This window comes from Gasterosteus aculeatus, chromosome 12 (assembly GCF_964276395.1).
Source record: "Gasterosteus aculeatus chromosome 12, fGasAcu3.hap1.1, whole genome shotgun sequence".
Classification (NCBI taxonomy): Eukaryota; Metazoa; Chordata; class Actinopteri; order Perciformes; family Gasterosteidae; genus Gasterosteus; species Gasterosteus aculeatus.
The window spans coordinates 24,228,595-24,243,870 of NC_135700.1; the positions used below are offsets into that span (position 1 = coordinate 24,228,595).

Genomic DNA, 15,276 nt, shown 5'->3' on the forward strand with positions numbered 1-15,276 from the left:
CACAGTCCGCTAATCCGGTTAATCAATCCTAATCTGACCTACGCGGCGCCGCTCCGAAGACACGCCGCTAATCCGAGCGGGTCAAAGGTCAGCTCATCCCGACTGAGTGACATAAATATACAGACGAGAGTATTTATGAGTATTCACCCCCACGCAGCGGCTTCCTTTATTCTCCATTTAATTTAACAAAAAAGGGATTATTAATCGATTTTATGTGACAAAAATAGTAGAACTGCGTAAATTTTGTGTCCATTAAATAAAACTCTATTCTAATTTTGTGACAATTTTATTTACAAACAGAGACGGACAATTACTCATTTGGAAACAAGTCACAGAGAGACACACACACACACACACACACACACACACACACACACACCTCCCTTCAGTCCTTCCTCCCTCTGTCCTTGTGTCCTCTGTCCTTCTCACTAAATGTCTGATGCTTCCCAGGTGAGAAGCTGCATCATCACCGTGAGGCACAACATGTTCCCGGTTGCTAAGCGACCGTTGCTGCGTGACACCGCTGAAGGTGGAAGCGGCGCTTGGAGTGGATCGTACCATTTGTGAGAGGACGGGTTCTTAATTGGATTTTTTTTATCAATGGACCCCCCCCCACCCGTCCGCCCCCCGCCTCTCTTCTTTCCCCTCCACTGCAGCCATCTTGAGAAGGTTTCAGTCCGTATTGTTTACGCTGGTTTCCTTTTCAAAAGAAACAGAGCAGCCCCCTGAGAGGAGGGGGGGTCTATAAATAAAAGATTCATGGTGTTATTTTAAGAGCGAGCGCGAGATGTGGCGGCTGTGTGCACACGGTGTGTGTGAGGATGAAGCCTCGCAGGTAAACAGCTGATGATGATGATGATGATGATGATGATGATGGAGCGTTTTCAGCCCTGAAGGCCGAAGCTTCCTGTTCCTCAAACAACGTGTCACATCTCACACGAGCTCATTCCTCCGAGAACACAAGTACACACCCAGCGGGGCGAGTACGCGGCCTCTCCTCTGGTTATGTGGTGAGAAGAGAGACCATTCATGGAGAGAAGAATCTGCATCCAGCCTCTGCTGGAGGGAGAAAGGTCCTCCTCTCTGCCAGGACGTGAGCCTCACGGGGGGGGGGGGGGGGGGGGGGCTTCCCTTTCCCCAAGCTGCTCAAGGCAGACGCCTGCTGGAAACAAGGCGGAGGAGATCCATGAGACTGAACCCGGCTGAAGATGATCCTTTAGACATCGCTCAAAGTCCTCTGAGTCCGCTGGAGCTTTACTCAGCACCAGACTACATCTGTGCATACGTTGTTATGAGCCACTGGAAAGTAAACATCTGAGCATCACTTGTCACCAAAGAGGTGCATCCTGGGTAATTCGCCTACAGTGAGGAAAACACCAGGACCGGTACAGAATCACACATCTTCACTCTGCTTCTACCAGGCTCAAGTTCTCAGGAGGACTCCCCAGGGTGCTTCCTCCTCTGTGAGGATTGAGAAGGAAGGTCTGGCCCTCCGAGTGACCTCAGGACAACATCTGCACTCGTTGGTTCACACTGAATCCTACTGGACATCACAGATTCTATTATTCTAAATATTCTATTCCTTCTAATTCTTCTCAAGGCCACAGCTGTTCTCCTTCCTTCTGAGCTGCTTGTCCTCATCAAACAAAAGGGAGGAAGCGTTGCATTCGTTGGGGACTATTTTCAGTCCCTGTTCCTGGACGTGACCGTGTGTGTGTTCATCAGCTCTCCCAGGCTGTTGTACAAACACACACAACTTGTTATTAGATTTTTATACATAATAACCGGTTCCATCCGGAAGACGCACTCTGTAATAAAAAAAGCAAACAGTTCTTCCCTCTTTTGAGGCCTGAACGTCGCCCCTCTTTCTCCCCTCAGACAGGAGCGAGCATGAATCCCGTTTATGACACACAGCATGGATCTCTTTGGCCAATAATGACAGCCGAAGCAAACTAGACCCGCTATGCAGCAGTACAACGCGGCGTATCTGAAACAAAGCTTGAACAACAGAAGGCAGGACGAGGCTCCTGAATTCCTTCATCAAGGTGCTGCAGGTTTCAACGTGCACTTCTGCTCTTATTAAAGGATGCAACCTCAATCCAGATGTGAAAATGAGGTCAGACTGCAACAAAGCCAAAGAGTGAGAGCAGAGGTTTGTTCCCTTCTGTATTTATCTGCCGTCATTTAGAAACACGCGTTTTAACTGTTAATGTCACGTCAGGCCTCTTAAGCAGCAACAAGAAAATACAAGTTACAGCAAACGAACCAGATCCAGATTACAGGACGAATCTCACGTGTGCATAGAGAAGTCTGCAGAAATAACAAATAAAGAGAGAGAGACACCAGACACACACACACACACACACACACACACACACACATGAAGGCAGATGCATTTGTATGTTACACCGGTCACACTATTCTCTCTTGGCCAAGTTGTGTGTTATATAAGAGGGTAAGTGCTTTACTCCCTTTGCTGCACACACACACACACACACACACACACACACACACACACACACCAAGAGCACACTTAGGGGACGTTAACTTTTCATGCGTATCGTGTCCGCTGAGCGGCACCAGGTCACGTGATCCGACGCGGCGTCTCTGGAGGATCTACTTTTCCTTCACGAGCTTCAGCCATCGCGGACGAGATTTGTGCGTAGTGTCGTGTGAGGGGAGACGGGAAAGATCGCCGGGGAACATACATGTCATAAGCAGATTCATTTTAAGGGCAATTGTGACAAATAAAACCCAGATGACGACCTCTGCTCCCATAGACGTCTATGAGGAAATGACTCTACTCGACCATAAAGCAGGGGATGCTTTGGGGCGGGGCTACACGCTGATTGACAGGTCTCTAATCGACCAAAAAGCAGGGGATGCTTTGGGGCGGGGCTACACGCTGATTGACAGGTCTCTAATAGACCATAAAGCAGGGGATGCTTTGGGGCGGGGCTACACGCTGATTGACAGGTCTCTAATAGACCAAAAAGCAGGGGATGCTTTGGGGCGGGGCTACACGCTGATTGACAGGTCTCTAATAGACCAAAAAGCAGGGGATGCTTTGGGGCGGGGCTACACGCTGATTGACAGGTCTCTAATAGACCATAAAGCAGGGGATGCTTTGGGGCGGGGCTACACGCTGATTGACAGGTCTCTAATAGACCAAAAAGCAGGGGATGCTTTGGGGCGGGGCTACACGCTGATTGACAGGTCTCTAATAGACCATAAAGCAGGGGATGCTTTGGGGCGGGGCTACACGCTGATTGACAGGTCTCTAATAGACCAAAAAGCAGGGGATGCTTTGGGGCGGGGCTACACGCTGATTGACAGGTCTCTAATAGACCATAAAGCAGGGGATGCTTTGGGGCGGGGCTACCTGCTGATTGACAGGTCTCTGCTAGACCATAAAGCAGGGGATGCTTTGGGGCGGGGCTACACGCTGATTGACAGGTCTCTAATAGACCATAAAGCAGGTGATGCTTTGGGGCGGGGCTACACGCTGATTGACAGGTCTCTAATAGACCATAAAGCAGGGGATGCTATGGGGCGGGGCTACCTGCTGATTGACAGGTCTCTAATAGACCATAAAGCAGGAGATGCTTTGGGGCGGGGCTACACGCTGATTGACAGGTCTCTAATAGACCATAAAGCAGGTGATGCTTTGGGGCGGGGCTACACGCTGATTGACAGGTCTCTAATAGACCATAAAGCAGGGGATGCTTTGGGGCGGGGCTACCTGCTGATGGTCCCTTTGTCCATCACTCCCTAAGTCGCTTTGACTGTATCTGTCAGAAGGAATCTTCCGTTGTGCTTTCACACAACATCACTTACGGCGGCAGGACGGATCAGGTGCCGCTCAGTGAAAGTGAGGTTTTCTGTAAAATGTAGTTATTGTGAGAAACATTAATACATTTACATTCCCATTAATATGAAATAGGTAATAGAGAGTAATTATATTTTGTTAAACCATTAATAATGAGGATATTTGATTTAATCCATAGAAGTATTTTCAATAAAGAAAAACATCAATTCCTCTAACAAAGTAAATGATAACATTTACATTTTGGGGAAATAAAGATCTTCATAAAAACGTGATCCCTTCTTCCCCCGAGACTCCAAAGTGGAGCGAGTTTTATGATCCGTTGCACCGCCAGCGTGCAGAAAGTTAGTTGCTTCATAAAGAATTTAACTCTCATTTTAATCTGACACAGATGAGTTTAAACAGTCGCACATGAGCGATGAAAGCGAAAATGAGGTCGCCCTTTTCGGCTGGCGTGGCGGCCGAGGGCGTCCTGGTGATGCCACCAGAGGCTACGAGCCGCGTCGATATGGGCCGACGGGTTATTGACGATGAGCGACCCGCTCGGACACGTTTAGGCCGACCACACGAGTGCACGTAAATGCACTCACCGCGCTGTGAGAGGCGCTGAAAGATTGATGCCCACCCGAGGCCCTGAATCATGCATGCAAATGGAGATGTTCTGCTAATGTACATTAAGGGGACACGTGCACTCTTGCAGACACAAAAGCAGATGTTTAAAGCAAGACCTCCATGTGAACGCTTGGTGCACTGCAATAAACGCTCGTGTGAGTTTGCTCTCGTCATTGCGTTAATTACATTCATTTGATTATATGCATTGTGCGTTGATTACGCAGCATCCCGTCGTGACGTATTCATTAGGGGCGGAACGATTCATTTTAACGATTCGAATCGCGATTCGTGGTTGCCGATTCGATTCATGGACGATCTGGGTTCATTTAGAACGATTCGATTCGATTCAGTGACTTGAAATCGATTCAGTAACTTTACTGGACACTGCAGGCAAAGATTCTGAGATCCCTGTTGTTTCTTGTAAGGAAATCAGGTTTAAATTAATCATGGATATTATAAACAAGCAAACAACAATTAATGGCAAATGTATAAACCTTTTATTTGAATCAAGTGCCATTTTCAATGTAAACATTTCACAATAATTACACAATGTTTGGATTTCACAGAACCCTGGATGTTCAACCACATTGTAGGGTCGCACGTCTACAGATAAACTTGTTACTGTGATGTTGAGTTTGGTGCTGGAGGCCTGAGGCGTCTGCAGAGCTGAGTTACCTGCTGCTGCTGCAGCGGTGACGCTGCTGGAGGTCCTGACTGTCGCCGTTGTTTAATCCCACGGCGCCTTAGTAGACGGCCGCAAAGATTCGTCGTGTTTCCGTGTTTTTTATTTGTCTTCTACATTTTCTACAAACAGCGAGGGACTTATTTAGAACACCTCCGTGTTTGCAGAAGCCAAAATGTTTCCACTGGATCGATACGTTGGTTTGTAAACGTCTCGCTCGCAGTCGTCTCCTCCACGCTGTGTGTTGTTGTTGTTGTTAAGTTTCGCGCGGCGGCCGCTGCGTACTGATGACGTCACCGACAGGCAGACTGAATCCAGGAACGTTTAACGCGTCTAAAGTGCTAAAAAACAAACAAACAAACACACATCCATGCCGTTGTTGTGCTTAAATCCAATGTGCAGTTTCCAAGTATCGATACAATCGATTATGTACCATTTCAATCGATTTGTAAGCGATATATGTCGTCCGGAATGCCGATTTGCGGAGCACAGATCGATTCAGTTGGATCGCAGGAATATTAATCGATTCACTGAATGAATCGTTACACCCCGAGTGTTCATGTATCTGCAGTTAGAGTATTTGTTTTGAGCTTATGTAACAATTTATTTCACCGTAAACGGTACATTTTGCAGTGAATATGAGGCGTTTACACGGAACAAATAATGACCTGTTTGTGTGGCGTCATCATGATGTTATCAGGCTATTTAACCGTAGGCGGCACTGAAGGTCCAGGTGGGAAATACAAGACCCCCCACTGGCTGCAAAGCATGGTGGGCCAGGTTCAGACCTGGTTCAGGTACCTTGTGTCGTCTCACTATATACACAATAGCCCCTTTAGCGATGTACCGTCTGACGCTCCATTTAGCAGGAGACGAACACACTGGAGCGGAGCTGCTGTGTGAGTGATGTGCTCGGTAATATCCGAGGGTACGCGACATTTGGTACTTTGGTGAGACGGCCTGCTCGCAATTAGTGAAACCCACACCGGTACTGAAGATTACAGCGAGTCATCGCAATCAACACGAGGAGGGGAAGCCCAGGGTCAGAGGTCATCACTGCTCACAGCGCGGTTTCTACTTGAGCCGCTTCAGAGAGACAAACAGGAATCTATTTCAGGCAACCGATTTTAGAATGGATTATATATCACAATACATGAATATCAAAGAAACCTAAAGCTAAATGGCCTTAAGGGCAAATCCAAACAACAGCCAAGAAGAAGCTCCATTTCTAAACTAGTGTCAGGAATAGACGACAACTAGCTCCGATCTGATGTGATGTCATGGTATTTATTAACAACTGCAACATCATTGCGATCTGTTGGATAAGAAGCTCACATGACCGCTGATACCTTCTATGTATTCATAAAGATATTATGAATTATGAATTTGAGAATCCTTCTATCTCCGTGTAAACCCTCTTCAATTTTGTGTGGCAAGAGAAGCCAAAGCTTTAGTGACCAGCAGGAGGCGACTCCTCTGCTCCCATAGACGTCTATGAGGAAATGACTCTACTTCTCTCTTGATTTATTCCCTCAGTAAACGTTGTAAACATGAGTTTATGGTCTCGGTCTCTAGTTTCAAGTCTTCTTCAACACAACATGATGTTCATTTAGTGAATTATGGTCCATTTAGAGTCACACAGACCATAAAGCAGGGGACGCTTTAGGGCGGGGCTACCTGCTGATTGACAGGTCTCTACCAGAGTAGGGGACAGCTCTTGGTGCTGAAATGACTTTCAATGAAGCGGCAGGCACCACGTTACAAACCGATTCGTCGCTGATTAAACCGATGCCTTTCAATAAAATACAAAAGAGAAAAACAGATTTCCTCGTCATCCTCCACCATGATGGCAACTCACCGACTGAAACGGGGCTAAATAAGAGACCAGATAAACCAAACAAATCTATTTTATATGATGTGTTGTTATATGAAGTGTAGGAATATTACAGTCAGTCAGCACCAACAGTGGACCAACGCAATAACGTCAACAACAACATATTTATTTTTTACAGGCCCATCTTAACAGAAACAAATACCCCCAAAAAACAAGCGAGCTAAATCCATCCCACGACACGTACAGCCTGCATCCATCCAGACCGCCAGCGTACATTCTGACCACGCCGCGGTGAACGTACAGACGGAGCAGTTAACCCTTTGAACGCTGCTGAACAAAAAACAGCTGGACATTTGAATCAAACCGAGCTTCAGGTGAGAGAAATGATCCAAAACGCCGCTGGAAGCTCAGCACGGGGGTCACACGGGGTCAAACGGGGCCGAAACAATATGAACCCCGATGGGGAAGCAGCTCTTACCTCGATGAGGAAGTCGCCCGTCCGGAGCCCCGCCTGCCACGCCACCCCCCCCTCGTCCACGGACTCCAGGTACTGCAGCGCGGGGAAGGCCGGTGTGGGAGTGAACTCCTCAATGGGCGTGTCGGCTGGGGGGAGACAGGGAGGCGGGGGGGGGACAGGGAGGGGGGGGGGGTACGTTAAGAGTCGACACTTGTTTGCGTTCCATTCACACAGAAAATGAACCAATAACCACAATAGAACCAACCTCGATTGTTGATGTCAAGTTATTGTCCACTACCAGCTGGCCGTGTTTAGCCTAGCTTAGCATTAAGACCAACGGCTTAAGTCAAATTCTATTCCATAAATGAAACACGTCGGGCCGGATAATAAAAAGCTGAGCTTTTGTCTCCCTTTAATCTGTCGTTGTCACACAGCTTCAGCCGTCGGGTGTCGAGAGGAAACGTACAGAAAAATGTGACATTTTAGAAGTTTTCCACGTTTTCAACTGCAGTTTAACAGCGAACGCGTTTCCACTTTCATAACGTGCAGTAATTACAAACTAAATAACTCAACGGGGACGTGTCCCTCTCATAATGTGACGTCAACATATTCAGGTATCAGCTTTAGAGAGGCGCCGAGGAAGGACACGCACACGCACACGCACACACACACACACACACACACACGGTTTCAGCCCCCCCTGTTCCTCTGGGGAAGGTTACAGAAACATTTGCAGGCTGGAAGAAACCGGTGTTGACAAGTGACACTTCGTATAACTCATCCTCAGACCGGGAGGAAAGCCGTCCGGGTTCCATGAGGATTTCTGCAGGACTGTGATGTTTCTTTAGGTGTGTGTGTATGTGTGTGTGTGTGTGTGTGTGTGTGTGTGTGTGTGTGTGTGTGTGTGTGACGTAGACGGAGGAGGAAGAGAGATGGAGATGGACGAGGAGCAGAAACGCAGAGAGCAAAATAGGACGTGAGCTTATGTGACAGCTCAGTTTGCATGCGTGTGCGTGCGTGTGCGTGCGCGTGCGTGTGAGGATAAGCTCGGCTGGGTCAGGTCCCGCGGGCTGAGAGCAGAGTGTGTCAGAATGACTAGAACATTTCTCTTGTTTTTCAGGCCAAATCCTTCAGCTATTTTCCTCTTCCTCCATGTCATCGCCCCCCCCCCCCCCCCCCCCCCACCCACCGCTCCCTCCTCTTCCTCCTTCTCTCCCTCTTCCTTCCTCTTCCTCGTGAACGCGGCGTGGATTATGACGTGGTGAGAATCGTCATAGAAACGACGCAGCTCTTCTCAGAGCCCGTCTGCATCAAAGCGCCTCAATCAGGACGACGGGCGACGCGGTCAACGTGCACGCCACCAAGCAGTGATGTCACACTCCAGATGTTCCCCTCGACCCCGAAGTGCAGAGACGCGCAGCGGAGAACCCTCATACTTCTTACAACGTCCTCTGTCTTCTGTCTGAGCCGAGGACTAAATGTCTTCTGGAGACCAAAAGAACTGATCCATCAGCCGAGGAAAAGCACTAGAATACAGTGTGTGTGTGTGTGTGTGTGTGTGTGTGTGTGCGTGTGTGCGTGTGTGCGTGCGCGTTCTCTAGAGGTCACAGAAAAGTTGCTTTCAATTCATTTTTAATTAATTGCCTTGTTGTTGAAATGTGCAAATGTACAAATAAAATTGCTTTGCCTTAAAATGTTTTTTTTTTTTAAACTTAAGCGCACAGTCTGACAGCGAAGACGCGCGCGTGTGCGTGCGTGCGTGCGTGCGCGCGCGCTGAGGACGGTGAAGCCGAGTGGAGGCAGAGCCGAGGGGAACGTTCGTACCTTTGGCTCCTCGCAGCACGAAGCCGAAGCCCTCGTTCTCCTTCTTCTGGAGCACCACGGTCTTCTCGTCCACCACGCAGTCGCTGTGGAGGAGATGGCGAGCAGAGCGCCCGTTAGCGCAGCCCATCATCCGCAGCATGGCCACGGACGCCCTGCCCGAGTGCAGGTTCATGCTGCTGGAGGAGAGCTAGTCCGGCCGGGGCAGGGCAGGGCGACCCCGACCCCACCCCACCACAGCGCCGCCGCCCCCTTCCTCCCCCCCCCCCTCTCCCTCCCCCTCCTCCCCCCTCCTCCTCCTCCTCCGGCCTCTATGTCTATCAAACGGGAGGACAGCGGCCCCGGCAGCCCGGCGACGGCATCTCCGAATACAGTACAAATAAAAGAGGACAGACGATGAGGAGACGCGCCTCTCTCTCTCTCTCTCTCTCTCTCTCTTCCTCCCCCCCCCTCCCTCCCTCCCTGTAACTCCTTCGCGGCCGCGACAACCCTCCTGCGCGGCGCCGCAGCGCGCCTACCGCCGCCGCCGCTGCGGAGGCTCCGCGCGGCGGCGGCGTGGCGGAGCGGCGGCCTCGGCGAGGGGAGACATCGGGCTGCTGGCGATAGCGGCTAATGGGTCATAATGAGGCGGGGAGGGAGGCTGGAGCTCTTCGGGCTGGTGGGGGAGACACGCGAGGGAGGGAGGGAGGGAGGGAGTGCGCTGCGCGACGTGCGACCGACTGGCTGGCGGTTAGGGGGCGTGCATGTGTGCGTGGAGGGGGAAGGGGGCGGGGCACGTGGCGAGTGGGTGTGTGACCCAATTAACAAACTGATCACTTAATTGATTGATTTCGTCCCTCTGGGGATCTGAGATTTGTTCCCAGTTTTAACGATTGACTTGACATTTTGCACACAGGTGCTCTTGGACTACAAGAAAGTCAATCGTCAAATGCAAACGCGCCGAACTACATTTTCCGCCATTTTGGATTTTGAAAAAACGCAGTTTCTCCTAAACGCTGTGGCCGATTGTCACGAATTTTTGTGTGGATCGTTGTTGGTTCAATGTCCCCCTGCATAATGAAAATGCAGCGTGTTGATTCCTTATTGTTTTGAGAAGATATGGGATAATGAACATTGCAAGGGGCGTGGCTTAATCTGGCAAGACACATCATGTACAAAGGAAATGGCCCGCCCCCAAACCTGTAACATATATAAACATCTGACCCCTGAATACACCCATTTTTTATACATTGGAAGAATAGGGGGCGCTGCAGTTAATCGTTGAAAATCTGCCTTTTTCGACAATTTTCATCAATTTTTTGAGTTTCTAAAGACCGAACTCCTCCCACCGATTGCACCCAACTCTTCTCAAATTTGGGCAGCGTGATCTCCAAAACCTGTTCGTAAAAATGGATACGAAAATGTTGAACATACAAATTCGTAACAATACATAGGAACTGGCGGTGGTTAGCCACGCCCCCTGAGTGAACAACATGGCGGACCATGTTGGATTCTTGAGTGAACGTCTCTCCGCCATGTTGGATGTTTTGAGGGGGTCGGGTTAGTATTCTATTCTTACAAGTTAACATTGATTTCTCGTTAGAAATGCATCATAACACGTTTATTCTACATGGTTAGACTTCACAAAGTGTGTTTACGGGGCGCAGGTCCTGTTCACTGTGAACAGGGCGACGTCATCGGTTGCAGTCCGGTTGCATTTTGTATGTCCAAGATTTTCGTACACATTTTTACCAACAGGTTTTGGAGATCAGGCTGGATCTTGTGATCTTTGCCTTTAAAAATAACATAAAGCTTGAAAAAATATTACACTATGTGAGCGTGGTGCTTTGGCAAAATACCATAACTCGCCATGACATTTGAAGTGGTTTTATCTCACACATTATCTAATCTGCTCGATATTTCTCATGTGTCATGATAAAGTTTACAAAGCGTCGTTCACATGGACACGTCTTGGCTTCAGTGCCCCGGATGGGGAGTAGCGAGGACCCGTCCAACGCTGCTTTAATTATTATTATTATTATTAGAAGTATTGTGTCACAGTCACATAAACACATGACACTCAAAAAAATGAACTTCACAAATCTGTAGAATGATATCACAGGATGACAAAACATCATCCATAGCATCAAAGTTTGACTCATCCATCACTCCTGATGCTGACTTTTGGACTAAAATCAGCAATAATATCTACTTCATGACTAGTAATGTAAATGTGCAATTAATACAGCATGAAATCCATCACATCATTTGTTTCACCGGGCAGAAACCGGTTAAATTGGGATCCACGTCACACATCTGTTCACACTGCACTCAAAATAGCACAGACAGCTACATTCAGGCCACGCGGCGCTGAACGCCACTTCAAGACTTTAGGGTAAGAATACCGGGGTCATCGGGTGTTTCCCTGGACGGCCTCGTCCCTTCATCTCCAACCTTCGCCTACTGGACGACATTTTAACAATAAACAAACCGCTGATTACCAGAACTATGGCCAGTAAACGCTATAATAAGGCACAGTGGACGAACCTGGTGTCTCACAGGACATCGACCCGTCACACACAACAGAGCACAATCCATCCGGTCACCTCTTACTAGGTTTATGCAAACGTTGACACTATCAGTTCACACTGATATTAAAAATGATTATTGTTATCTTATTTGTTCACTTGTTTATTTGTTTATTTATTTTTGCCTATAAACCAATTTAACCCCACGGCTACATACACAATTGTTATTTAATTGTATGTTTTCCATCTCAAAAGGGTTTCGGGAACAAACAAGTGTCCCAATGTGATCCAAACCCCTCGTTAAGCCACAGAAGTGACACCTGCATGGCGAGCTTTACACGCCACGTATCACGCCGCAGCGCGCCTCGCGTTGCCTCCACTAACGGAAGCAGCAGCTGTGGATGCTGGATGTGGATGTTGCTGTTGCTGTTGTTGTTGTGTGTATGAGGAATCCTCCATATGGCGCTGCAGCTTCTGCAGAAGGATTACAGGAAAACTGAAAAGCCCCTCTTGAAGTTTGACTCAGCAATAAGCCGTCTAATCTGACGTCTTCCTCCCCATCGGCTCAGAACATGCGCACGGAGCTTCCTTTGTGGTTGTTTTGTGTTTGGGTTGTTTGGCGAGTTCCGTGTCTCGCTTCCTGCACCGACGGCGCCGTCAGGTGAGCTGTGACGCTTAAGGGAGAGGAGCTCAACTTAAAGGCCAAGTCGGCTCCTTCGGCCCGGAGGCGTCGCTGCTGGACAGGTGAGCATCATTCAGCTCAACGCGGAACGGACGGGGCGAGAGACAGATACGAGCAGGAGGAGAGAGAGAGAGAGAGAGAGAGAGAGAGAGAGAGAGAGAGAGAGAGAGAGGGTGCAACTGCCATCCTAGCAACAGTTCCCTTAGCAACGCAATCTGTCTAGAGAGGAAGAAGGCCTGCGCTGCTGACACACTGAAGGTTATCTCCCAGCATTCCCTTCCCCACACACACACACACACACACACACACACACACACACACACACACACACACACACACACACACACACACACACACACACACACACAGTCCAGTAGTGGGCGGCCGATGCTGTTCACACCGCAACAACCCAAATCTGACACGGCGGCGGCTTCGATAGAGCGGCAGTTTGTCAAAGGTGTCAACGTGTTCGACAAGTGACGCCAGAGTGCGACTGTGCCGCCTGTAGCGCCCGCCGACACTCCTGTCCCGAAGTGTGCACGTTTTTTTCGGGGAGGTCCGGCTCCAGGCGGTTGGACGGGCTATCACGCCGCGGCGGAGGAGATGGCGACGAGGGCGGGTAACTTTGCCATGTGCAGGAATGCCACTTTTATTATGAAACAACATCCCTGCCTCGTCCTACATGTTAGGGATTTAAGTGGAGGAGCACACCTAGTGGTATAAATTATAATATAGGTAGAAATATTTAGTGTAGAATTGTAGTTTGTGTGATGTTAGATAGTAGTTATTAAATTAGCATGTTAGATGAAGTGAATGCAATATGAATCAAACACAATGTAGAGTCATGTAATTACTGTACACATTAGCATCCTGTCACGATGTGATGTTAAAACCTGGGGACGGATGCTAGTTGCCGTCCTTTATGGATTTCTCCCAATTTCTACCCAAAGAGGGGAAACTTACTTAAAATATCATACGAAGGATCTTACAAAGTTGTGGATGAAATGTAGTCGACTCTGCAAGGCGCCACACGCGATCCGATTACAGGTCATTTAGCCGACGCTTTTATCCAAAGCCACTTACTTTGCATTTTTAACCCATGGCTTTTACTTCAGCCCGGGGAGCAGTTAGGGGTTAGGTGTCTTGCTCAGGGGCACTTCAACATGGGACATGAAGCGTAGAGTTGTCCCAGCTCAACACTCTAAAGACAGTGGAGATGGTTGTGGATTTCAGGAGGAACAGAGCCCCACCCTCCCCCATCACCCTGTGTGACTCCCCCGTCACTATTGTGGATTCCTTCCGTTTCCTGGGCTCCATCATCACCCAGGACCTCAAGTGGGAGCTGAACATCAGCTCCATCACCAAGAAGGCTCAGCAGAGGTTGTTCTTCCTGAGGCAGCTGAAGAAACTCAACCTGCCAAAGACGATGATGGTGCACTTCTACACGGCCATCATGGAGTCCATCCTCTGCTCCTCCGTCACCGTCTGGTACGCTGCAGCCACAGCCAAGGACAAGGGCAGGCTGCAGCGTGTCCTCCGCTCTGCAGAGAGGCTGATCGGCTGCAATCTGCCGTCCCTGCAGGACTTGTTCGCTTCCAGGTCTCTGAAGCAGCTAAAAAGATGGTAGCCGACCCCTCCCACCCCGGACAAAACCTGTTTGTGCCCCTTCCATCTGGCAGGAGGCTGAGGTCCATCAGGACTAAGACCTCATCAACAGAGCCGGACCCCCACTGACTGACTCTGACATCCCACCGCTCACACACGTCACTTTCACTCGTCACTTTTCTGTTCGCTGTTGCACTTTATTTTTAATTTTTAAATATTTTTAACTTTTTACCTTTTAGCTTTTATTCCTTATTTCTCCTGCACTATGTTGTCTTGTTGTCCACTGTCTGCTGTTACGCACCAACCGCCAAGTCCAGTTCCTTGTATGTGACGCATTGTAGCGTTCTGCACGGTGTCACGTCATTTCCCTCACGCTGGCCAATCAGGGGGAGTTGCGGTTTAATGCTAGACAGGGGGGGGGCAGTAATTGGGGGAGAGGAGGGGAGGCGGGCTAGTCAGGTTTGTTAGAAGAGTTCTATGTTGTTGTTGTTGTTGTTGTTGTTGTCTGCGAGTATTAAGGAAGTGTACCGATAGCGTGGGGGTGCACGTTACCTGCTGCTGGAGAAACAAATAAAGGATTCCTACCAGAACGTCCATTCGCCTGCGTGCAGGGACATCATTTGGGGGGGGGGGGGGACACAGGGGACATGTCCCCTGCACTTTTTCAAATGCCCGTTTTGGTCCCCTGCTGTTTTCACCGTCCAAAATCAATGTTCCGCTACGGTAAACAGAGACGCGTCAAGCACTAGGACCAAGCGGACAAACGGCCGCTCAAGCCTGTCTCCCTCAGTGTAGACCCGCCCACAAGCTCCTCCATTGGCTGTGCGGTTGCTCGTGTGATTGGCCGTCCCCGCTGTCACGTCATCAGCTTGTAGCCGGTCTGCTAGTTGCCGAGGACTCGAGGCCTCGCTGTTACTCTGTAAGTTGTGCGTCTGTTTTGCCCGTCAGCTGGAAGGATTGTGTAACAATGTGCTTACTGGACACGTTCTCTGTCCCTGTAACGTTGACAACCAGTCAAACCACAAAGGGGACAGTCAACTTAAAAGTAGCAAGAGAAAACTAGAAGAACTACTAGAAAACACTGAAAAAGTTTTATTAAAAATCTAAGTTTCGTCCCGGCCTGCGTGTGCTGAGTGACCCTGAGTGAAGAAGCAGAACAACTCGAGAGGCCAAGACGGTTGAAACATTTGGACGGAACGTGGGACAAAAAGACGAAAGGTTTCATTTAACAGCTGATTAAATACGCAGAA

At 49.0% G+C, this 15,276-nt stretch overlaps 1 protein-coding gene across 1 annotated transcript in view; it reads right to left on the reverse strand.

Annotated features, from left to right (window-relative positions):
* The window catches only part of LOC120809128 (SH3 and multiple ankyrin repeat domains protein 2-like), a 98,807-nt gene that overhangs the window by 17,237 nt on the left and 66,294 nt on the right, over window positions 1-15,276 (reverse strand). Inside the window, exons 15-16 of the mRNA XM_078086017.1 lie at window positions 9,236-9,318; window positions 7,433-7,557 (exon numbers count right to left, since the gene is read on the reverse strand). Coding sequence (XP_077942143.1) covers window positions 7,433-7,557; window positions 9,236-9,318 — 208 coding nt within the window. The remainder of the gene's footprint in view (window positions 1-7,432; window positions 7,558-9,235; window positions 9,319-15,276) is intronic.